Source organism: Prionailurus bengalensis, unplaced genomic scaffold (genome assembly GCF_016509475.1).
Source record: "Prionailurus bengalensis isolate Pbe53 unplaced genomic scaffold, Fcat_Pben_1.1_paternal_pri Un_scaffold_62, whole genome shotgun sequence".
Lineage (NCBI taxonomy): Eukaryota > Metazoa > Chordata > Mammalia > Carnivora > Felidae > Prionailurus > Prionailurus bengalensis.
The window spans coordinates 127,143-150,953 of NW_025091163.1; the positions used below are offsets into that span (position 1 = coordinate 127,143).

General features: G+C 54.3%; 1 protein-coding gene across 1 annotated transcript in view; it reads right to left on the reverse strand.

Moving 5' to 3' along the window:
• LOC122478439 overlaps window positions 1–23,811 on the reverse strand; it is a 236,637-nt gene that overhangs the window by 91,982 nt on the left and 120,844 nt on the right. Inside the window, exons 10-13 of the mRNA XM_043572043.1 lie at window positions 20,110–20,267; window positions 19,450–19,509; window positions 18,341–18,507; window positions 17,895–18,070 (exon numbers count right to left, since the gene is read on the reverse strand). Of these exons, the coding sequence (XP_043427978.1) occupies window positions 17,895–18,070; window positions 18,341–18,507; window positions 19,450–19,509; window positions 20,110–20,267 (561 nt within the window). The remainder of the gene's footprint in view (window positions 1–17,894; window positions 18,071–18,340; window positions 18,508–19,449; window positions 19,510–20,109; window positions 20,268–23,811) is intronic.

Consider the following 23,811-nt stretch of genomic DNA (forward strand, 5'->3'; position numbering starts at 1 on the left):
GCGAGTTCCGCCTCTGAATTGCAGGAGAAGCAGCCGAGGGCCCTCATTTCCTGCGGTCCACACTCCCCGTCGCCCTGTGTGCCAGTTGCCAACGTCGCAGGCGCCCTGGTGGTGGACGTGTTCCCCGAGTAGGGGAACCCCAAGGCCGTTTCTGCGTCCTCAGATGCTAACGTTCTCTGCTTGTGTCCTGCGCCCTGGCTGGTCCGAGACCCTGAGCACAGGGCCTGCAGGAAGGGTGAAGGGTGCGAAGCTGTCTCCTGGTAGGTAGCTGCGGTGAGGTCGTTCCCGGTGGCCTGCGCTCAGCTGCAGGGCTCCTTGGAACCCAAAGCCACGACGTTTCCCGTGGGACAGAGTGCGCTGCAAGGGGAGCCTGGGGAGTCATCAGGCCCTAAGGGTAGGCAGGCATGACCTTTATCCGTGGGCCTTTTGATCAGAGCGCCCTCTTTGCTACCTATCGTCAGGGCAGCCTCTTTGGAAGACAGAGGGCAGGTTGTGGACAGGTGTATAGCATCCTTCCTGGTGGTATGTGTTGTAAGGGCTCTGACCTTGCGGAAATGGGCGGGGATGGATGGAGTGGACTCCTGAATGGAACCTTCCCCGGGCGCCTGGGTGGTTCAGTGGGTTGAGCTTCCGACTTGGGCTCAGGTCACGCCCTCGCCGTTCCTGAGTTCCAGCCCTGCGCTGGGCTGTGTGCCCACAGCTCAGGCCCTGGGGCCTGTTTTCAGATTCTGTGTGTCTCGCTCTCTGCTTCTCTGCCCCTCCCCCACTGGCGGTCACTGGCTTGCCAGCTTGCTCTCTCGCTCCCTGTGTCTCCAGAGTGAAGAAACATGAACAGATAGGAAATAGAACGTTCCCCAGGGCAGGTGCTGGCCACGGGCACAGCCACTCATTCGCTGTAGTAATGAACTCGACGGTGTTCCTTTCGTGTTATCATTTGAGGTTCTTTGTTTCTTTCATTCATTCTGAGAGACAGAGAGAGAGTGGACGCATGCATGTGTGCCTGTGAGCAGGGATAGGGCACACAGGGAGGGAGAGAGAGAAGAGGGCCAGCGGGCTCCGCATCGTTGGCGCCCATCTTGAGGTGGGCCTCCCTGTGGAGGCTCAGCCTCACAAACTGTGAGATCGTGACGTGAGCTGAGATCCAGAGCCACATGCTTTTGTTTCTTTTTTCATGTTCACGTCGGAGAGAAAGCGAGAGAGACAGAGAGAGCACAAGCGAGGGAGGGGCAGGGAGAGAGAGAGGAAACCCAGAAGGGAATCAGGTTCCAGGCTCTGAGCTGTCAGCACGGAGCACTAGGCGCGACTCAGCTCAGGAACCCTGAGAGCCTGACGTGACCCGAAGTCGGACCATTACCCAGCTGAGTCATCCAGGCGGCCCACAGAGTTTGCCGTGTGTATTTTCAAAAGAAAAAACAGCTACGTTGATATATAGATCTATCTACCTGTGTGTCCTTAGGGATACCTATGTACATACACATACATGTCTACATATACGTACACACATTCGTGGATGTGTATATATATGTATATGCATACACACTCGCGCGGGCGCGCGCGCGCACACACACACACACACACACACACACACACACACACACACACACACACCATGTAAACTGAGCCCAACAGTCTTCTCAGTGGAGACGCAGAGCCAGGAGGGAGGCATCAGCACAATGTTCAAAATGAAAGGGAAACGTCATTCTCGTATCTCTCAGTACGTGCCATGACAGGGAGACACACGTGAGTGTTCTGGTAGGATAGGAAGCTGCTCCCACGGAGAATGCAGGCAAATGGCCCCTATGGAGCCAATGGAACCCTAGTGCACTTGTGGTAGGAGACTGATCAAGGAGGCCCAACACTGGTGACCTTTGTAATGCTAGCAGAGGGCATTTGCATTTGTATAGCATGCGATCATTGACGTTGCCCCTGGGGGGAGAAAGGTTTTGCATCTCTATTCTCCTAGGTTTGTGGCTTCCTTTTGTCTTCCCTTGTGCACTGGAAAGAGTCCTGACAGGTCCTGATGGTCCACAGTAAGTCCCAGTCACCAGAGTCCAGAGTCCCTTGGTGATGCTTGTGGGATGGTGTCCTTCCCATGACCATGAAGTCCACAGACCAGTCTTGAGCTTTTGCTGTAAGTCCTGTTTCTACCAGGTCCAGTCTGGGGGTGCCTCTTTGCAAGGCCTCAGGTGAGGACACGTGATGAAGGCTGCCCATTGGGACTGGCCTTCCATGATCCCTATGTCCGTGACTCCCTGCTCTCCTTCCAGGGCTGCGTAGGTTCGTGCCCTTGATGCTCCTTTCGTAGAAAGCCTTGACTGCTTGGTCTCTCTACTCCTCCTCACCCTGGACGGTAGTCCTGTGGCTCCCCTTGAATCCTCAGGCATACGTTTCCTTGCCCACCTCTGCACACTGGCCCTCCAGAGCAGGGTCTGGTACGCCTTGCACGTTCAGTCGATGCTTGCTGCACAATCGCATGGGTGATGGCCTCTCTCTCTCTCTCTCTCTCTCTCTCTCTCTCTCTCTCACCAAAAGAAAGAAACGTTGAAAAGCAATTGAAACCCAAGAAAAGAAAAATGGCACGGAGGAGTTGGGATCTGAGGCACACTGTGAAGGAAACATGGGGGTTGGGAGGTAGTGGAGGTGGACAGGCGGTTCCACAGAGTTGAAGGATGTGCCACAGTCCGCGGTGGCAGGGTGGACTTGAGGGTGGGACCGCTGGTGGTGCAGTCCAGGTAGGGCCATGGGAAGGGCATGCAGAGCTGAAAAGCACCGGCCTTTCAAGGAGAAGGGAGGTGGAAGGAGTCTCGTGTGCCCAGTGTGTCTCCCTGTCCCTTAGGGCTGCCCCTGTGGTCACAGGTCACGAGCGAGGAGGGTGCACGGCTGTAGATGTCCCCGGTTGGCGGCAATGTGAGGGAGAGTGAAGAAGAAACACAGAGGCCTGGGATGCAAGAGGGATCACTGGGTTCACGTGCAGCCACCTCCCTGGGAAAAGCCACCAGGCAAAAGGTTCCTGGGTCTCTTGAGGGGTGACAGGGAGGTGTCCACCTTGGGAGGAGACACCTGCCAGTCCCTGTCCCACTGGCCTGGTCTGTGGAGCCCTCTGCCTGGCTCCCGGCTGTCAGGCTGGCGGGCAGTCGGTCAGAGCATCTGGTGGGCACAGGGAGGTGCGGTGGTGCAGACCCTGGCGCCCAGGAGCTGTGCCCCCTGCGGGGGGTGGGGGTGGGGGTGGGGGTGGGGGTGGGGGGATGGGGCGGCTTGCATCCTGGGCCCAAGCAGGTGTGCGGGAGCGCGCGCACGAGTGCGCGCACGCGGCGTGGGCCAGGGCCGGAGCCCGGTGAGGGACACAGCTGAGGCTGCAGCGGTGCTGTGAGTCCTGGCTCCCAGCCCGCCTGCCGCCCCAAGGCCCCAAGTGTCTGGGCCAGCCAGGGACTGACGCCCACCTCAGCCCCCGACCGGGGACATGCTGCTGCCTGGCGCCTGCGACCCGGTAGCCATGGCATTGGCGGTAGGGGTAGCGGTAGTGCTACCGGGAGCGCTCGCGGGAGCGTGGGCGGGGCCCCGCGTGCAGAAGACTGGGAGCCATGAGCCTCCAGCCTGGGAGGGTGGCGGCCCTGCTGCTCCTGCTGCTCCTGGAGCCAGAGGGCAGGGCGCGGGACGCGCTTCCCGGGCGCCTCGGTCTTTGGCCGCGCTGGTGGAGTGCCAGCACTGGCTGGGGCAGAGCGCGATGCGATGCCCCCCGGCGCCCCCGAAAGACCATCTGGGAGAAGCCTAAAGGTGGAGCAGCTGAGACCCACAGCCTCCCTCCAGGACCTGCCTCAGTCGCGGTGCTGCCAAGGTAGGGACCCTAGCGACAAGGTCGCACGAGGCCTTCCCCCCTGCCCCCCTCTGTCTTCCCCTTCCATGAGCACCACCACCCCCCCTCCCCTGGTGCTCCGGGCTTCTTCTTGGGCTCCTTTGCGGCTGCAGTCTGGAGGCCTCAGGAGTGGGCTTTCTGGGTTGCACCCCGGTTCCCTGGAGGAGGAGGGCCCCAGATCGAGTAGGGGGTTAGGCTCAGGCGGTGGGGAGTGGCTCAGGTCGAGAGGGGGGGCGCCCTGAGTGCCCATGGAAGTCTGACTGGGTTGGTGGTTGGCGGGTGGAGGTGGGAACGAAGGAAGGAAGGAAGGAAGGAAGGAAGGAAGGAAGGAAGGAAGGAAGGAAGGAAGGAAAGCGTGGACCTGCGGTTGTGGGAAAGTGTCAAGGCAGGGCCAGGGAAGTCGCAGCCATGAGCAGGAGGAATCATTCCTGCCTGTGAAAATGAAGTACAAGGGACCTGAGATTCCAGAGAAACATTCCAGGGAGAGTCAGGGTGGTGGGCCTGAGTTGCTGGAGGCCAGCAGGGGACGGTGTTGAAGGGATTGAGAGTGGAAGCAGCAGGTGAACACAGGCCTCCTGCCTCCCCCCTCCACACCTGCTCTCCTGGCCTGCCCAGCCCCGCCCAGCCCCGCCCCGCCCTGCCCCACCCCTGGTGGCAGAGTTGCACCCTCTGATGGGGAGGGCGAGATCTCACCCCGCTTGTGGCGAAAGGGGGTCCTCTATCGTGGGAGTCCATGGGACTAGGGGGTAGGAGTCTGGATTAGGGCAAGTGCAACTCCTGGTTGAGCTTTTCATTTCTGAAGGCAATGTGCATTCCATCAGTGAACTCGGAGCCAGGGAGCCAGGAAGAAGTGGCGCTTCTGTGTTTTCGAGGGTGGTCCAGACTCTTTCCTACTTGGAGCTGTGTGCTGAAGAGAACTGGGTGTTGTGGATGGAGTCCAAAGTCATCTCTTTGGGACATGTTGGGTGGGAACGTCTTCTTCGCACTCTGGCGAGGAAGGTGGATGGAAAAGCTCCTTGTCCAAGGCAGACGTGTGGGTTTTGTTGTTCCTATCCGTGGGGCGTGGTGCTTCCCGTTTCCGTGGAGCGCCTCCTGTCTTGCATTCGTTCCGTGTTTCCAGAGTTTCAGTCCTTGGCAATCACATCTCCTCCGGGACTCCCCAGGCAGCACGAGGGAGAAGTGACTCGGAGCCCGCCGGGTCCCTAGAAACCAGTGCGTGTGTACTGGAGCAGGCAGTGCTCCTCTCTCAGCCTCCTTTGGAAATGAGGTCTTGGGCAAACGGTCTTTCATTGCATGGGTTGTACCTCTCCCCGGTTGTTGGGGGGAGTGTGTGTGCGTGAGTGTGGTGCTGTGGCCCGTGTGGAGTCCGGACCGCGTCAGGGACCCAGTTCTTTGCAAGGAATGCGTTTTGTTGCCTGGGAAGATCTCATTTCACGAGAGAGTTCCAATCCTGTCTCAAAGGCTGAACACATCCTGAAGGCAGCACCTTGACCTCACTGAAAGCAAAGGCCTAAGAGCAGAGGCTTTCCCACACTTCCATCTCGAGCTGACTGGTGCTTTATGTTTTCAGGAAGATGGTGTGGTGTCGGCCATTTGGAGCAGCTCAGGCTCCTAAGCGTGTGTTTGGTCCCCGAGGGGTGAGTTGTGTCTCTCCGGAATGAGGGAGATTATGGTGACCTTGAGTATCATTACCTTCATGATTACCGTGATTATTCTGCCTAAGTCATCGCATGGATGTTGATCCATGAGCTTGCCATGTGAGAGGTTTCCTTGGTAAAGTAGTCGCCGTGCGTGTCCTCGAAACTTGGTTGTGGTCCGAACACCTTTGATGCTTTGCACGTCCTGAAGCGGCTCCACGGGTGTGCAGTCCCTGTTGCCATATAGGTGAGGAGGCAGAGTCTGTTGACCTGAAGCCCGTCCAAGTATCCAGGGAGATGTGCGAGGGCCTCTCCCTGAGGCACTGGGTTCCTAGCCGGCACCACCCAGAATCAGGCAGGGAGGTTTTCTTGATGCCAGGGGGAAGTCCTGAGGAGGGAGGGGGAGCCGGACAAGGTCGGTCGGGGGAAGGAAGGGATCCCTCCCCTGCCTCACCATCCCCAGCAGTTGCCTAGGTGCTGGCCACGAGGGAGGGGACTGCCTAGGCGTGTTTGTTTTCTCGTTGGTCTTATCCCACCTTGGTAGAGCGCTTAGCCTGTTCCAGGCACTGTTCTGAGCACTGGAGAGATCTATGGTGACGACACAGAGTACCTCGGCAAGGACTCTGGTCCCCGTTCGTATTTCCAAGGGAAGATGTGAAAGAATGTGTGCCGGGGGTCACTGCTGTGAAGCGGGAGGACTCGAGGCATGAAGCCAGGCAGTCGGGCTCCACATGAGCATGCTGCACCGCTGGCTTTCCCACCGCTGCCTGTCGAGAGGCAGGGAAAGCATTTGCACCTAGCGTGCGTGTCCTGCGAGCAGAGGTGGGCTTGGAGACGTGCGTGTGCCCTCAAACGGGGAATCCAGCAACATAGGCTCTAGGGCCTGAGTCACGCTCTCTGCGGGGAACCCTATCATTTCAAGTCCAGCCTGAGACGCTTTGGACAGTGACACGCGGGGCTCTTAGTGAGGGTGGCGGCGCAGCGGGGGGCATGGGTCAGCGGGACCTTCCTAGGACCCCCGCCGCGCCCCCCCCCCCCCGCCCCGGTGCTCAGCTCCCCCTGAAACCCAGGCAGGGCTGGAAGGAAGAACAGGCTGTCGATGGCACCATCCCTTCCGCAGGGAGGCTTCTTGGGAGCTGGTGACTGAGGTGACCTTTGCGAGTTCCGCCTCTGAATTGCAGGAGAAGCGGCCGAGGGCCCTCATTTCCTGCGGTCCACACTCCCCGTCGCCCTGTGTGCCAGTTGCCAACGTCGCAGGCGCCCTGGTGGTGGACGTGTTCCCCGAGTAGGGGAACCCCAAGGCCGTTTCTGCGTCCTCAGATGCTAACGTTCTCTGCTTGTGTCCTGCGCCCTGGCTGGTCCGAGACCCTGAGCACAGGGCCTGCAGGAAGGGTGAAGGGTGCGAAGCTGTCTCCTGGTAGGTAGCTGCGGTGAGGTCGTTCCCGGTGGCCTGCGCTCAGCTGCAGGGCTCCTTGGAACCCAAAGCCACGACGTTTCCCGTGGGACAGAGTGCGCTGCAAGGGGAGCCTGGGGAGTCATCAGGCCCTAAGGGTAGGCAGGCATGACCTTGATCCGTGGGCCTTTTGATCAGAGCGCCCTCTTTGCTACCTATCGTCAGGGCAGCCTCTTTGGAAGACAGAGGGCAGGTTGTGGACAGTTGTATAGCATCCTTCCTGGTGGTATGTGTTGTAAGGGCTCTGACCTTGCGGAAATGGGCGGGGATGGATGGAGTGGACTCCTGAATGGAACCTTCCCCGGGCGCCTGGGTGGTTCAGTGGGTTGAGCTTCCGACTTGGGCTCAGGTCACGCCCTCGCCGTTCCTGAGTTCCAGCCCTGCGCTGGGCTGTGTGCCCACAGCTCAGGCCCTGGGGCCTGTTTTCAGATTCTGTGTGTCTCGCTCTCTGCTTCTCTGCCCCTCCCCCACTGGCGGTCACTGGCTTGCCAGCTTGCTCTCTCGCTCCCTGTGTCTCCAGAGTGAAGAAACATGAACAGATAGGAAATAGAACGTTCCCCAGGGCAGGTGCTGGCCACGGGCACAGCCACTCATTCGCTGTAGTAATGAACTCGACGGTGTTCCTTTCGTGTTATCATTTGAGGTTCTTTGTTTCTTTCATTCATTCTGAGAGACAGAGAGAGAGTGGACGCATGCATGTGTGCCTGTGAGCAGGGATAGGGCACACAGGGAGGGAGAGAGAGAAGAGGGCCAGCGGGCTCCGCATCGTTGGCGCCCATCTTGAGGTGGGCCTCCCTGTGGAGGCTCAGCCTCACAAACTGTGAGATCGTGACGTGAGCTGAGATCCAGAGCCACATGCTTTTGTTTCTTTTTTCATGTTCACGTCGGAGAGAAAGCGAGAGAGACAGAGAGAGCACAAGCGAGGGAGGGGCAGGGAGAGAGAGAGGAAACCCAGAAGGGAATCAGGTTCCAGGCTCTGAGCTGTCAGCACGGAGCACTAGGCGCGACTCAGCTCAGGAACCCTGAGAGCCTGACGTGACCCGAAGTCGGACCATTACCCAGCTGAGTCATCCAGGCGGCCCACAGAGTTTGCCGTGTGTATTTTCAAAAGAAAAAACAGCTACGTTGATATATAGATCTATCTACCTGTGTGTCCATAGGGATACCTATGTACATACACATACATGTCTACATATACGTACACACATTCGTGGATGTGTATCTATATGTATATGCATACACACTCGCGCGGGCGCGCGCGCTCACACACACACACACACACACACACACACACACACACACACACACACACACACCATGTAAACTGAGCCCAACAGTCTTCTCAGTGGAGACGCAGAGCCAGGAGGGAGGCATCAGCACAATGTTCAAAATGAAAGGGAAACGTCATTCTCGTATCTCTCAGTACGTGCCATGACAGGGAGACACACGTGAGTGTTCTGGTAGGATAGGAAGCTGCTCCCACGGAGAATGCAGGCAAATGGCCCCTATGGAGCCAATGGAACCCTAGTGCACTTGTGGTAGGAGACTGATCAAGGAGGCCCAACACTGGTGACCTTTGTAATGCTAGCAGAGGGCATTTGCATTTGTATAGCATGCGATCATTGACGTTGCCCCTGGGGGGAGAAAGGTTTTGCATCTCTATTCTCCTAGGTTTGTGGCTTCCTTTTGTCTTCCCTTGTGCACTGGAAAGAGTCCTGACAGGTCCTGATGGTCCACAGTAAGTCCCAGTCACCAGAGTCCAGAGTCCCTTGGTGGGGCTTGTGGGATGGTGTCCTTCCCATGACCATGAAGTCCACAGACCAGTCTTGAGCTTTTGCTGTAAGTCCTGTTTCTACCAGGTCCAGTCTGGGGGTGCCTCTTTGCAAGGCCTCAGGTGAGGACACGTGATGAAGGCTGCCCATTGGGACTGGCCTTCCATGATCCCTATGTCCGTGACTCCCTGCTCTCCTTCCAGGGCTGCGTAGGTTCGTGCCCTTGATGCTCCTTTCGTAGAAAGCCTTGACTGCTTGGTCTCTCTACTCCTCCTCACCCTGGACGGTAGTCCTGTGGCTCCCCTTGAATCCTCAGGCATACGTTTCCTTGCCCACCTCTGCACACTGGCCCTCCAGAGCAGGGTCTGGTACGCCTTGCACGTTCAGTCGATGCTTGCTGCACAATCGCATGGGTGATGGCCTCTCTCTCTCTCTCTCTCTCTCTCTCTCTCTCTCTCACCAAAAGAAAGAAACGTTGAAAAGCAATTGAAACCCAAGAAAAGAAAAATGGCACGGAGGAGTTGGGATCTGAGGCACACTGTGAAGGAAACATGGGGGTTGGGAGGTAGTGGAGGTGGACAGGCGGTTCCACAGAGTTGAAGGATGTGCCACAGTCCGCGGTGGCAGGGTGGACTTGAGGGTGGGACCGCTGGTGGTGCAGTCCAGGTAGGGCCATGGGAAGGGCATGCAGAGCTGAAAAGCACCGGCCTTTCAAGGAGAAGGGAGGTGGAAGGAGTCTCGTGTGCCCAGTGTGTCTCCCTGTCCCTTAGGGCTGCCCCTGTGGTCACAGGTCACGAGCGAGGAGGGTGCACGGCTGTAGATGTCCCCGGTTGGCGGCAATGTGAGGGAGAGTGAAGAAGAAACACAGAGGCCTGGGATGCAAGAGGGATCACTGGGTTCACGTGCAGCCACCTCCCTGGGAAAAGCCACCAGGCAAAAGGTTCCTGGGTCTCTTGAGGGGTGACAGGGAGGTGTCCACCTTGGGAGGAGACACCTGCCAGTCCCTGTCCCACTGGCCTGGTCTGTGGAGCCCTCTGCCTGGCTCCCGGCTGTCAGGCTGGCGGGCAGTCGGTCAGAGCATCTGGTGGGCACAGGGAGGTGCGGTGGTGCAGACCCTGGCGCCCAGGAGCTGTGCCCCCTGCGGGGGGGTGGGGGTGGGGGTGGGGGGATGGGGCGGCTTGCATCCTGGGCCCAAGCAGGTGTGCGGGAGCGCGCGCACGAGTGCGCGCACGCGGCGTGGGCCAGGGCCGGAGCCCGGTGAGGGACACAGCTGAGGCTGCAGCGGTGCTGTGAGTCCTGGCTCCCAGCCCGCCTGCCGCCCCAAGGCCCCAAGTGTCTGGGCCAGCCAGGGACTGACGCCCACCTCAGCCCCCGACCGGGGACATGCTGCTGCCTGGCGCCTGCGACCCGGTAGCCATGGCATTGGCGGTAGGGGTAGCGGTAGTGCTACCGGGAGCGCTCGCGGGAGCGTGGGCGGGGCCCCGCGTGCAGAAGACTGGGAGCCATGAGCCTCCAGCCTGGGAGGGTGGCGGCCCTGCTGCTCCTGCTGCTCCTGGAGCCAGAGGGCAGGGCGCGGGACGCGCTTCCCGGGCGCCTCGGTCTTTGGGCGCGCTGGTGGAGTGCCAGCACTGGCTGGGGCAGAGCGCGATGCGATGCCCCCCGGCGCCCCCGAAAGACCATCTGGGAGAAGCCTAAAGGTGGAGCAGCTGAGACCCACAGCCTCCCTCCAGGACCTGCCTCAGTCGCGGTGCTGCCAAGGTAGGGACCCTAGCGACAAGGTCGCACGAGGCCTTCCCCCCTGCCCCCCTCTGTCTTCCCCTTCCATGAGCACCACCACCCCCCCTCCCCTGGTGCTCCGGGCTTCTTCTTGGGCTCCTTTGCGGCTGCAGTCTGGAGGCCTCAGGAGTGGGCTTTCTGGGTTGCACCCTGGTTCCCTGGAGGAGGAGGGCCCCAGATCGAGTAGGGGGTTAGGCTCAGGCGGTGGGGAGTGGCTCAGGTCGAGAGGGGGGGCGCCCTGAGTTCCCATGGAAGTCTGACTGGGTTGGTGGTTGGCGGGTGGAGGTGGGAACGAAGGAAGGAAGGAAGGAAGGAAGGAAGGAAGGAAGGAAGGAAGGAAGGAAAGCGTGGACCTGCGGTTGTGGGAAAGTGTCAAGGCAGGGCCAGGGAAGTCGCAGCCATGAGCAGGAGGAATCATTCCTGCCTGTGAAAATGAAGTACAAGGGACCTGAGATTCCAGAGAAACATTCCAGGGAGAGTCAGGGTGGTGGGCCTGAGTTGCTGGAGGCCAGCAGGGGACGGTGTTGAAGGGATGGAGAGTGGAAGCAGCAGGTGAACACAGGCCTCCTGCCTCCCCCCTCCACACCTGCTCTCCTGGCCTGCCCAGCCCCGCCCAGCCCCGCCCCGCCCTGCCCCACCCCTGGTGGCAGAGTTGCACCCTCTGATGGGGAGGGCGAGATCTCACCCCGCTTGTGGCGAAAGGGGGTCCTCTATCGTGGGAGTCCATGGGACTAGGGGGTAGGAGTCTGGATTAGGGCAAGTGCAACTCCTGGTTGAGCTTTTCATTTCTGAAGGCAATGTGCATTCCATCAGTGAACTCGGAGCCAGGGAGCCAGGAAGAAGTGGCGCTTCTGTGTTTTCGAGGGTGGTCCAGACTCTTTCCTACTTGGAGCTGTGTGCTGAAGAGAACTGGGTGTTGTGGATGGAGTCCAAAGTCATCTCTTTGGGACATGTTGGGTGGGAACGTCTTCTTCGCACTCTGGCGAGGAAGGTGGATGGAAAAGCTCCTTGTCCGAGGCAGACGTGTGGGTTTTGTTGTTCCTGTCCGTGGGGCGTGGTGCTTCCCGTTTCCGTGGAGCGCCTCCTGTCTTGCATTCGTTCCGTGTTTCCAGAGTTTCAGTCCTTGGCAATCACATCTCCTCCGCGACTCCCCAGGCAGCACGAGGGAGAAGTGACTCGGAGCCCGCCGGGTCCCTAGAAACCCGTGCGTGTGTACTGGAGCAGGCAGTGCTCCTCTCTCAGCCTCCTTTGGAAATGAGGTCTTGGGCAAACGGTCTTTCACTGCATGGGTTGTACCTCTCCCCGGTTGTTGGGGGGAGTGTGTGTGCGTGAGTGTGGTGCTGTGGCCCGTGTGGAGTCCGGACCGCGTCAGGGACCCAGTTCTTTGCAAGGAATGCGTTTTGTTGCATGGGAAGATCTCATTTCACTAGAGAGTTCCAATCCTGTCTCAAAGGCTGAACACATCCTGAAGGCAGCACCTTGACCTCACTGAAAGCAAAGGCCTAAGAGCAGAGGCTTTCCCACACTTCCATCTCGAGCTGACTGGTGCTTTATGTTTTCAGGAAGATGGTGTGGTGTCGGCCATTTGGAGCAGCTCAGGCTCCTAAGCATGTCCCCGTGGGGTGAGTTGTCTCTCTCAGCAATTCAGAAGATTATGATTATCTTGAAGATCATTATTTTCTTGATTACCATGATTACTATATTCTGCATATTGCATGGCATGGAATTTGATAAGGAGCTCGATACCCTGAACCTTTTCGTCACCAAAGCTCACTACAACAAGGAGTAAAACAATCACTGTTGTGCGATGGACAATGCACCTTACCTTTATTATACTATTTTAGTGGTATATACATACGTTTAGAGCAATGAAATTGTTCACTTAGATCTAAGGAGTTTTTTGTGACATCATGGTACTTCAAGAAACCATGAAAAGAATGGAAAATCTAAGTTACTTAGTAATCTAAGCACTGTGTTCTTTTGGACACGAAATCCTAAGTAAAGAACTCATCATGCAAAAACTGTCAAGTCCTGATAATTCCTTATTATTCCAGTAGGTCTAGTGAATGGAATGGACTGAACTAAGGTCTCTGAAAATAGGAAACTAGAATTTGAGATATTGAGTCACCTTTACTCTGTCTTTCCCTGTTGACATGGTCTTATTTTATTCGGTGATGTCTTTTGACCTTTACCCTTTTCCCTCCTTTCTGCCCCCCCACCTTTGCAATCATCTTTATGTATTGATGGGCTTGTTTCATTCTGGTTTGAGGATTTTTGTTTTTTGTTTTCTTAGTTTTTGTTTCAGATTTCCCATATATGTGCGAGCATTTATATGTGTTTTTCTCTATGTGAATCTTTCACTGGGCATAATGCCCTCCAGGCTATTATAAACACTGTGGCATGATAACAGGTGTGAAGTCATTTTTGGGAGTTAGTGATTTCATGTGTTCTGAGTAGTACCTAGGGGGTAATTGAGGGAAGTGCTGGATGATATGGATGTTCTCCTCTGAATTGTGTGAGGAAACTTTACTTTGTTTACAACTGTCTCTGCACCAAGTTCCAATGTCACCAACAGGGCATAATGATTTGCTTTCTTCCACATTGTACCCGATGCTTGTGCTTTGTTGCCTTTTTGATAAGACCGTTCAGATAGGTTTCAGGTGATATCTCTTTGGCTTTGGACTTTCATTTCCCTAATGTGGAGTGACATGGAACTTCTGTTCATGTATGTGGTGGCCATCTGTATGTCTTCGTTGGAAGAATGCCTCTTCGGGACTCTGCCAGGTCCGTCATTGCTCTTTGCTTTTGCATTGTTGCGTTGTAGGAGATCTTGATACCTTTTGTGTTTTAACCCTTGACCATGTATGTAGTTTGCAAGTATTTTCTCCCATTCACTATGTTGCCTTCCCATTCTGTGAAAGATATTGTTGCTGTGCAGAACTTGTTTTTTTAGTTTCATGTAGTCCCACTTGTTTAGTTTTCCTTTGTAGCTTTGTCTTCTGGTGTCAAATCCCAAAACTCAAGTCAAGACTGAGATCCAAACATTGTCGTGGGTTTGGCATTTGGCTTTGTCCAGCAAAGCCAAGGACAGCAGAAAGGATTGCTTCAGACTCTACGCAAGTCAAGAGAGGTGAGAGGGAGTTAAGGGACGTCTCCGCAAGCTGCTCTCAGGCTCCTGTAGTCATTAAGCCTACAAACGATGTACAACACGTCGGCGGGCCACATGCTAGAAAGAACGTATTGAAGATATTCTGCAAACCATATCTAGACAGGATAAAATATTCCATGCGACAACACGATCCAAGAACTTGGTGAGCCCATGCAGAACCCAACCCCTAGATACACACACACTAGATCAGCCAAGTCTCGCCTGCCCCCCAGATACACACCAACTAGGTAAGTGAGCTGCTGCTGGCTCTTTGCAGGAAGGCCAGAGAGCAGTGATCTGCTCTGCAAAGCGTTCCCTAGAACCTCCCAACTCAGGACATCGTTGTGCGATTTCCCACACCTGCTGCCCAAGGTCTTCTCCAGGACTTTCTGGTTTCAGGTCTCAAGTCTGTAATACATTTTAACTTCGTTTTTGTGTGTGGGGTAAATAGGTGTCAGGTTGTTTTTCCATGCCTGTTGTTTTTCTGTGCCCAGTGATTCTGACACCACCTGTTGGGGAGACTGCCTTTGCCTCAGGTTATACTCTTGGTTCTTTGGTTGTGAATTAATTGGTTACATATGTGTGGGTTTCTTCCTGGGCCTTCAGTTCTGGTCCAGTATCCTGTGTGTCTGCTTTTACCCCAATAGTGTACGGCTTGGGTTATTGTAGCTTTGATATCTAGTTTTAAATCAGAAAGCATGGTGCTTCCAGCTGTTTTCTTCCTTCTCACAATGACTTTGGTATTCAGAGCCTTTTGTGCTTCTGTCCACCTTGAAGGATGGTTCTATTTTTGGGAACGTGCTTAAGCTTTGATAGGGATTGCACCTAGGGAATATGTAGATGGCTTTAAGTAGTGTGGACATTTTGATAATCTTAATTCTTGGGATCCACTAGCATAGAATGTCTTTCTGCTTATTTCTGTCTTTTCAAATTCTTTCTCCACTGATTTCTTCTTTTCAGGAAAAAGGTCTTTCTCCTTCATGGTTAAAGTCATTGTTTCTTTTTTAAGTTTTCTATCTTTTCCTTGACAGAGAGAGATACATGGAAACACACACATACACATGCACACACACACAAACAGAGAGAGACAGAGAAAGAGAGAGATTCAGAGAGAGCACACATGAGTGGGGAAGAACTGGGAGAAAGGAGACACAGAATCTAAAGTAGGCTCCAGACTGTGAGTTGTCAGCACAGAGCCCCACACAGGGCTCAAAACAACACCATGAGATCACGACCTTAGCCAAAGCCAGATGCTTCACTGACTGTGCCACCCCGGTGTTTGTAGGCTGAATTTACTCTTAAGTTTTTTCTTCTCTTGCAGTGATTTTAAATTATTTTCTTAATTTCCCTCTCCGATACTTTATTATTCATGTACAGAATTGAAGGATGTTCTGTACAACGACATAGATATCTTAACATGACTGAATTCATTTATTAGGTCTACCAGTAAGGTTGTGGAGTTTCTGCGGTCTCTCTAGAGCATATCATGCACTCCCAATAAGTGAAAAAGTACCTGGGAACATAGGATAGTGCGATTGAATTTAGATGAGAGTAAGAAGATATATGGAGTGAGAGTATGCAAGTTTTCTGAAATGTTTTGTGGTTGATACAATCCAACAAGTCCATAAACAAGGTTTGTTTGGATATATGTTTCCTTTCCACCACCAAGTCCATAAACAAGGTTTGTTTGTATATGTATTTTCTTTAAACCAGAACCAGAGAGCTGTGACATTGACATATGCTTCCCAACACATTCCCACAATGCGCCCTGTGCATTTGGGAGGTAGCCCCTTCTCTCTTTTCTGTCCTGGAACCCAGTGCCTGACTCCACCACTCAGTGAATTCATCTCAGAATACTGCAGTTGGGAAGAGACCTATGTTTTTCATAGACTTCCTGAAAGGCACCTAAAAACATTGGATTTTACATGGTTGTGTCTGATCTGTCTGGAATCCTCTGAGGATGTGTCAGTTGGAATGGCACTTTCTTTGCCGTGAGATCAGGGAGCCCTGCAGTATTCCTGTGTGCCCTGTGGTCGGTCACCAGTGGGTGCTGTGTGGCTGCTCATGACAGGGACACTGCTCCCCAGAGATGGGGCTGGCAGGTGCCAGGCGTCACTGCTGGAGGAGCCTGAAGGGTGGAGGGGCTTGACTCGCTACCAGAAGCCTGACTGAGTCTCCATCCTGCAGTCTCCTTGAGCTCCTGATGTGCTGTGTAAAGGACTCTCTGGCTTGTCGAGGTCCAGGTGGTTCTTGCTGTTGCCACTCAGTCGTCAGGATGAACACCTTCAGGTCCTGGTCTTTAACTCATTGACCTGACCTGCACTTAAGGTGCTTTCCTGAGAGTAAGCGACCCAGCCTGGGAGGAGAGCCAGCAAGCAGACAGCAGTGGACCAGCCTGTATCCTCCACTGGCCTGAAAGCAGGGCCTGGCTGCTCTACTGAGAAGCAGAGCTATGGAACAGGAGGTGCACAGGCAGTTGGAGTTTGTCATGGTAATGGGCCTGGATGGGTGTGTTCCAGGGCATGGGGCAGGGATGCTGTGCAGGAGGTCAGAATGAGGGAATGTGGTTTCTTTCCTGCCCCATGGGTCACTCCTAGGTACCCTGATGGCCTCAGTGCTGGCTTGTCCTCCAGATTCTTCAGGAATCCACTCAGTCCCAGGGGTCCCTGCTTTCCACATAAGACCCCAACGTAATCAAGAGTTTATAGATATCGGAACCTGGAGGCAGCGCCCGAAAAATGCATATAAATTTTTTCCCCAAAGTTGTGCTAGGTGTACACGCCTACAGAGAGGGAGAGTTTCGGTACACATGTACCTTTCTGTACAATGATGAGAGTCAAAATATTGGAATCGGCCCAGTCATTCAGTTTCTGGAGACGCAGAGTAAAGGATGATGTGTGGCCCCTGAGAATGCAGAAGGGGATAGGACTGTGCCTGTCCACCGTGGGGACATCCCATAGTACAAGACCATAGTCCTGGAGGGATGCCCAACCTGTCACACGACTCATGAACACAAACACAGACACCTGGGGCCCTCAAAGCCAAAGGACTGTGAAGATGACACCGTGTCTTCTGGGCCAATATTTCTTGAAAGAATATACATTTTTTTCTGCGTATGTACTTGTTGTTTCCTATTTATTTATTTATTTATTTATATGGAGAGAGCGAGAAGAAGAATCCTGACCAGGGCTTCAAGCTGTCATTGTAGAGCCTGACTTGGGACTTGATCTCAAGTACCTTGAGATCATGACCCGAGCCAAATTCGACTCGGAAACTTGCCCATTGAGCCATCTTGGTGCCTGTCCTCATTATTAAATCTTCATTTTACTGAATACATGTCACCTGTAGGAAACCCTTCAGAACTTTATACTTTAGTGCCTAATAGATTAGCATAAATGGAATATTGACGGTTTCATTTGGGTGTTTTTATAATATGCACGTTAGACCAATATCACCATGGCCAGTCGAGGAACATGAAAGATTTTCAAGGTATTCGCTCTGGTCCAGACATTTCTCTTCTGGCTTCTGCTCTTGTGTCAAACCTCAGAGGGTCCTCATGCCAGATAATGAAGATATTTCAAGTGGGGGCTGCACCTAATCTTTGTTCTTTGAGGACTATTCCTCTAGTGGATTCCTTGAGTGGAATATTCCACTACAATATTAGTGCCATTGAATATTTAAGCAATTATTAATCAGTCTCCTGTCATGTAGCCAGACACAACAGGCCATGTTGTGTGTTTGCACACACATGGAAATCCCAGAGGAGCTAAAGCAGCAGAAACCGAGATCGCTGGTTGCAGAGACTGGGGTGAGGGAATGAGCCGTGGGTGATTAGTAGTCCACGTGTCTCTGTGATGGAAATGTTCTAGGAGTACATAGTGGTCACGGGTGTAAACTCCTGCGAATGTACGTACTGACACTTGAATTGTAATTTCAAAGGATCAGAGTAAATTGTTTGGAACTTAGTTTATCTTTTATTTATAAAACACAAATATATAAGGACAGTAAATACCGCTATAACAACTACAGAAATGACAAAGAACACAATGACAAGGTCAGGGAATTCATCCTGTGGGGCTGCAGCCGACATGAGCCGCTGTTGGGGAGCTGAGGCTGGTTGCTCAGCTGCAGCAGGTGGTTGCTCCAGCCGTTCCGTGACCCCGCCGGCTGGGGCTGGGGGCTGCTCATGCTCTGGGGCCACCAAAGGGGCAGGTGGCTCTTCCAGCTCCTGACTGTCAGCCAGAGCTGGGAGTACCTCCTGCCCTGGTGGGGACGCTGCAGTGAGGGTCTCCGATTCTCGTACCCGCTGAGCTCCAGGAGAACTGGTGGCTTCAGGCAGCCTGGGCCGCGAGGCTGCAGTGGGCACCGCAGAGATAGCGGGGGCTCGCTCCCGAGGCACGTCTGGACGGGGCTCTAGAGCTGCTGCCAAAGCTTCAAGAATAGAAAGTGTCATCACCGTGAGTGCCATTCCATGGCAGGAAACCTCTCCCGCAGACATTGTCATCTGAGTCAAAGAACCCACCAGGAGGAAATCTCCCAGACGGCAGGCTAATGGAACAGTGATCTGAGCCTAGTCCCTACGCCTGGCCCACCTACAGTCTGAGGAAACGTGTTCTCTGTGGCATACCCCGTCCCGGCCACACGCCCACATCTCCCACCCAGAGTCCTCCTCGCCCAGAGGCTCTGGCTCATTGGGCTCACGGTGTTTCCGCCATGAGTAGAGAAGGCGGGCGCGGCGCTGCAGCTCGGAGCCCGGCATGTGGGCCCTTACATACGCCCGCAGCAGCTTCAAGCTGGTGAAGTCTGGAGGCCGGAAAAATTCCTCGGGGTAGTGATCCAGCCAGGTGCCCAGGATGGAGGAGATGGCCCTGGGGATACAAAAGTAGCCAGAACAATCACCATGGGGTGTTCCTCCCGCTGATGTCTCAGGACAGGCCTGTGGGACCTGGCCTCTATGCCTCCTGCTCCTGGACGCCCAGAGGGTGCTTCTGTACGTTGTCCACCTGTGATTTGGCAGTCCCGCCGACGAGAGACCTGGTCACTGAAGAGGGACCGTCAAGATTCTGTTTGACGGGAACCCCTTAACCAATGATGTGGTGGTCTCTGTCCTTCTTGGGGAAGCCAGCCAGACTCCTCGCTGTGTCCCGCTGCCTACCTCCCACTGGAATTCAAGTCCGTGCGTGAGTGGAGGGGTGGTGTCGGGGTGAGTCAGTGCCTTCACTGCATACCCTAGCGCTCCACGAAAATCTGCGCAAATACGGGACAAGAGGACTCTGTCTCTTACCTGGGCTTGCTGGGACCCTCCTGGTGCCTTCAACGTGACGACCTGTGCCTCTGTGCTGCCTCATGCACTCAGTGCACATGTGGGTGTCGTCCCACTGACACCGTTCTCCCATCGTGTGGGTGATATGTGCTCCTTGAGCCCTCACTGTGTCTCCTGTACCCTTGCTAAGCACGCACCGTGGATGTTCCCCAAGGTGGTGAGCGTGATGCTCCCCCAAACCGTTATGCTGGGTCCCCTGATGGGGCTCTAGGCAAGGCTGTGAGTGGGAAGGGATGGGGTTGGACTCTCTAAGGGGCTGACGTGGTCCTCTGGCGCCCTCTGCTGCCTCCTTGTGCCCACAGCCCTACCTCTACCAGACAGGACAGAACCCCTTTCCTTGCTTCCAGGGAGAAGCCCTCAGATCTTTGCCCTCTCACAGGACTCTCAGACGTGTGGGATGCTGGGTCCTGCAGCCCCTCCCACGCACAGTCTCAGCACTGCCCTCTTGGAGAAGGAAGGCCCTCCAGCCTGAGCTCAGCCTACTCACAGTTTCTCCTGCTCCCGGGGTCCGCCATCCTCCTCAGCCTCTGAATGGAAGCATCCGTATCTGGAGGAGGCCAGAAGGACATCATATGAGCTGTCCTGTGGATGCTACGTCTTGTCCTATCCAGAGTCCCTGGCTGCTGACTAGAATGGAGCTCTGGAGGGGAGGGTACTGTCCGCTCTGCGCATTGGATCCCAGTCAGCTCCTACAGAAGTGCCTGCACCTAGTGGGGCTTCCTGCGTGTTTGAAGAATGATAGGGCCCCAGTCAGCTCCATCACACATATTGGTGTGGGTCTGGGCGTGCTGCTCATCCTGGGCATCCTTGACTGGTTTGAGCCAGGACTCAGACACACAGATAGAGCCTCCAATCTCCTTTTCCAATGGGAAAACAGCCCAAGTCAACACCTGGCGACAGTGAGGGATGAGGCAGAAAGTTGATCATGGGCAAGAGGACAAAGATGACCCAGCAGAGACGCAGCCCTGCCAGCAGAGCTTTCCACAGGCCAGGGTGACTTTCCCTGCTGTGCCCCCACTGAGGACCTGGAGTGTTTCCACCCGGATCAGAGGAACCATGTGAGACGCCAGGACGTGTGGTGACTTTCCTGAGACTCCTAGCTTTCAGGGGCTGAATCGCCCTGGGCTGTGAAGGGCAGGGTGCTCACCTCATAAACAGTATTTCCAGGACCTGCTGGGTGGTAGTAAAAGTCCTGTATGTTCTCAAGAATGTGAAGAGGTAGGAGGGGTCTCTACCCAGGAAAGCAGGTACCAGGTGCTCCACTCGCTGTTCCAGTAGCATCCAGCCTCCTTCGATGGTCCCTTCCTCACGGTTCTCATTGTCGGGCATGGGTGAGATGTTCATACCCTGAGGTAGAACACAGGAGGGACACAGAGTCAGACACAGCACCATGGACATCAGGAGGCTTGGGGTCCAGAATGCAGACCAAACCCCCAAGCCGTCAGTGACTTGTGGCAAGAGTGAGACCTGGGTGCCCAGACTCTGAAGAAGGATGTTGGTAATCACACGAGAATTTGAGTTGGGAAATGGCTGAACACGTTAGGATCTCCGATCTGACATCCCCACAGGCGAGGGAATTAAAAGCAAGAATGACCTATTGGGACCTCATGAAGATAAAAAGCTTCTGCACAGCAAAGGAAACAACCAACAAAACTCAAAGGCAACCAATGGATTGGGAAAAGATATTTGCAAATGACCTATTGGACAAAGGGCTAGTATCCAAAATGTATAAAGAGCTCACCAAACTCCACACCTGAGAAACAAAGAATCCACTGAAGAAGTGGGCAGAGAACATGAGTAGATACTTCTCTAAGGAAGACATCCGGATGGCCAACAGGCACATGAAAAGATGCTCAACGTCGCTCCCCATCAGGGAAATACAAATCAAAACCACACTCAGCTATCACGTCACGCCAGTTAGAGTGGCCAAAATGACCAAATCAGGAGACTATAGATGCTGGAGAGGATGTGGACTAACAGGAACCCTCTTGCACTGTTGGTGGGAATGCAAACTGGTGCAGCCGCTCTGGAAAACAGTGTGGAGGTTCCAAACAATTAAAAATAGACCTTCCCTATGACCCAGCAGTAGCACTGCTAGGAATTTACCCAAGGGATACAGGAGTGCTGATGCAGAGGGGCACTTGTACCCCAATGTTTATAGCAGCACTCTCCACAATAGCCAAATTATGGAAAGAGCCTAAATGTCCATCAGCTGATAAGTGGATAAAGAAATTGTGGCTTATATACACAATGGAGTACTCCGTGGCAATGAGAAAGAATGAAATATGGCCCTTTGTAGCAACGTGGATGGAACTGGAGAGTGTTCTGCTAAGTGAAATACGCCATACAAGGAAAGACAGATACCATATGTGTCCACTCTTTTGTGGATCCTGAGAAACTTAACAGGAACACATGGAGGAGGGGAAGAGAAAACAACAGCTTAGAGTGGGAGAGAGCCAAAGCATAAGAGACTCCTAAAAACTGAGAACAAACTGAGAGCTGATGGGGGTGGGAGGGAGGGGAGCGTGGGTGATGGGTACTGAGGAGGGCATGTGTTGGGATGAGCACTGGGTGTTGTATGGAAACCAATTTGGCAATAAATTTCCTATATATTTTTTAAAAAAAACCACCAAGGAAAAAGAATCTCAGGTCAGATTGTTAGATGAGTATGCACGGCACCTCCCCACATGAACAGCAGTGTCCCTGTGATTTCTAACAGCACAGTCCATTCTGGGGATCTGAAGAGAGGGACAGTACCTGGCAGAGGTTGGATCAGGATAATAGGACATGTAGGATGTTCAGTGCAGCACTGTGACATGGCAAGAGAAGGGAATCCTGTCACAGTCCCACATTTGTGAAGGGTTGAATGGGTGAGGTGAGTGGTCACATTTCCAGAATGTTGTCTAGGTGGTAAGGCCCTTGCTCCTGATTAGGAGGGGCCCCAGGGGCGTGTTGCTTGGCCACCAAAGTGCAGAGCATTAGACATAATGCAATGAGCCCCATGTCCTTTGGGTAAAAATCTCCCTGCTCCTCACGAACGTGTGTCAGACGTGGAGAAGGTGTGGAAGGATGGTCGGGCGACCCGGGACCCCTAGGAACGTTCGTCGGGGAAACGTGTACAACAATGCCAATACATTCTAGACAGAATGGGACGTGAAATGGTCTCACGCCTCTTTTCTGATCTTCCTCCAAATAAGTGGAGAGTGACCTTGCGTCTGGCCGTGGCAGGGGCTGGGCCCTGCTGGCATGTTTGGGGAGCAGATGGGGTTCCAGGTTCATCTGGGACCAGGAGTCTCCGAGAGCTACCAGGGGAGCAGCAGTGTGTTTTCTGGGCCCTGGGATTCTTTGCATTGGCTCTGGGCCCTTGGTGTTGGGTTTCCCTGGTACCTGCACTCACCCTGAGCCAGCGGGGCTTCGTCCTGATGGCATGGGGCTTCCTTCTTTCCTTCAGGGAAGTAGAGCAGGGGCTCTCATTCAGCTTGTCCTCCATCTGTGGCATGTGGCTCTGTAAAGACAGTGCCCAGCAGGCAGGCAGGAGTCCTCAAAGCCGTGTCTGCTTGCTTTCACTTGTCCTCAGACCCATAAGAATTCATTCCAGATATGACACCACAGTGTGCACTCACCTCCCCCACGGAGGAGAAGCAAGGTGGCGTGAGGGCCTTGGATTCAACCTGTTACAGGTTAGAGGCACCTCAGAGATCCCTTTTCCCTCCTTCCAGCATGACATGTGCATGGCCATGATGGGTCCACCAGGTGGTCCACTGCCACCGAACCTGCTCCGGTCCCGGGGAGGACCGGCCCCCATGTCCCCCTTTCCCCGAAACTGAACATGAGGGGATGGGGGTGCCCAGGGAAGGTTAAGAGCTATGAGCTGACCTGACCTGGCCTCCTCCAGGCTGCTCTGTGTTACCTTATGTGACCTCCTGGAAAACATCCTGAGGCATCGCCAGCGTGGGTTAAGGAAACCTCTCCAACATCTGAGTAATCCTGCGCACTGGGGTTTCTGGCATCCAGAGCCCCGGTACCTGGGAAAACAACAAGAGAACATCCTAAAGTCTCTGTGTCTGTAGGCAAGTGAGCCTGGTATGGGACCTTCCTAGAACATGGGTGCCAGGTTACAGGAGTTCCAAGCTTTCCTGGGGCCTATTGTGAGCAAAGTGATGTCACGGCCTAGGATCCGCCTCCTGAGTCCCCCTCTGGGATAACACCTTTGCAAATAGTCCTCTCTTTGCTGACTGCTCACCCCCATTCTCCATGAAATGTCCCATCGGTACACAGTTCCACCAATGCACCCCTCTCCACAGTCCCCTGAGAAGCTCTGGGGGCAGCCAGGGTCCCAGCTGTGAGACCTATCTGGGTTGAGACAGAACTCTTCTTTCTTACCTCTTTCTGGTCCCAGATTCGCGACTGTGCTTCTCAGGGATGGTCCGTGTCTTTTCCGCCCAATGGAGATCATTCTAGCATGTCCTCAGGATGTCCTCAGGATGTCCTCAGGCATATGTGGGATGATACCTGTGAAATTGGAGCAGTGGTGTCACCTGTTGGAAGTTTATCCAACCACATTGACTTCAACGTCTCACCTCCTCTGATTCTGCTGCTCCTCTGATCCCAGCCCACAGTCCTTCCAGGTGTGCGTACGTGCGTGAGTGTGAGTGTGTGTATGTGTGTTTACCAGTGCTCGTTTTCTGGGGTCCCAGAAGGTCACATCCCCACCTAGGGAAGGATGGCCAAACATTTCCTAGGAGCTTAGGTTCTCTACTTTCTAAAGCAATCCCTACAGGAGGGATTGGAGTTGGGGCCTAGTAGGACAGAACTCTCTTTTACGTAGACTTTGTCAGTAGTGTGCCAC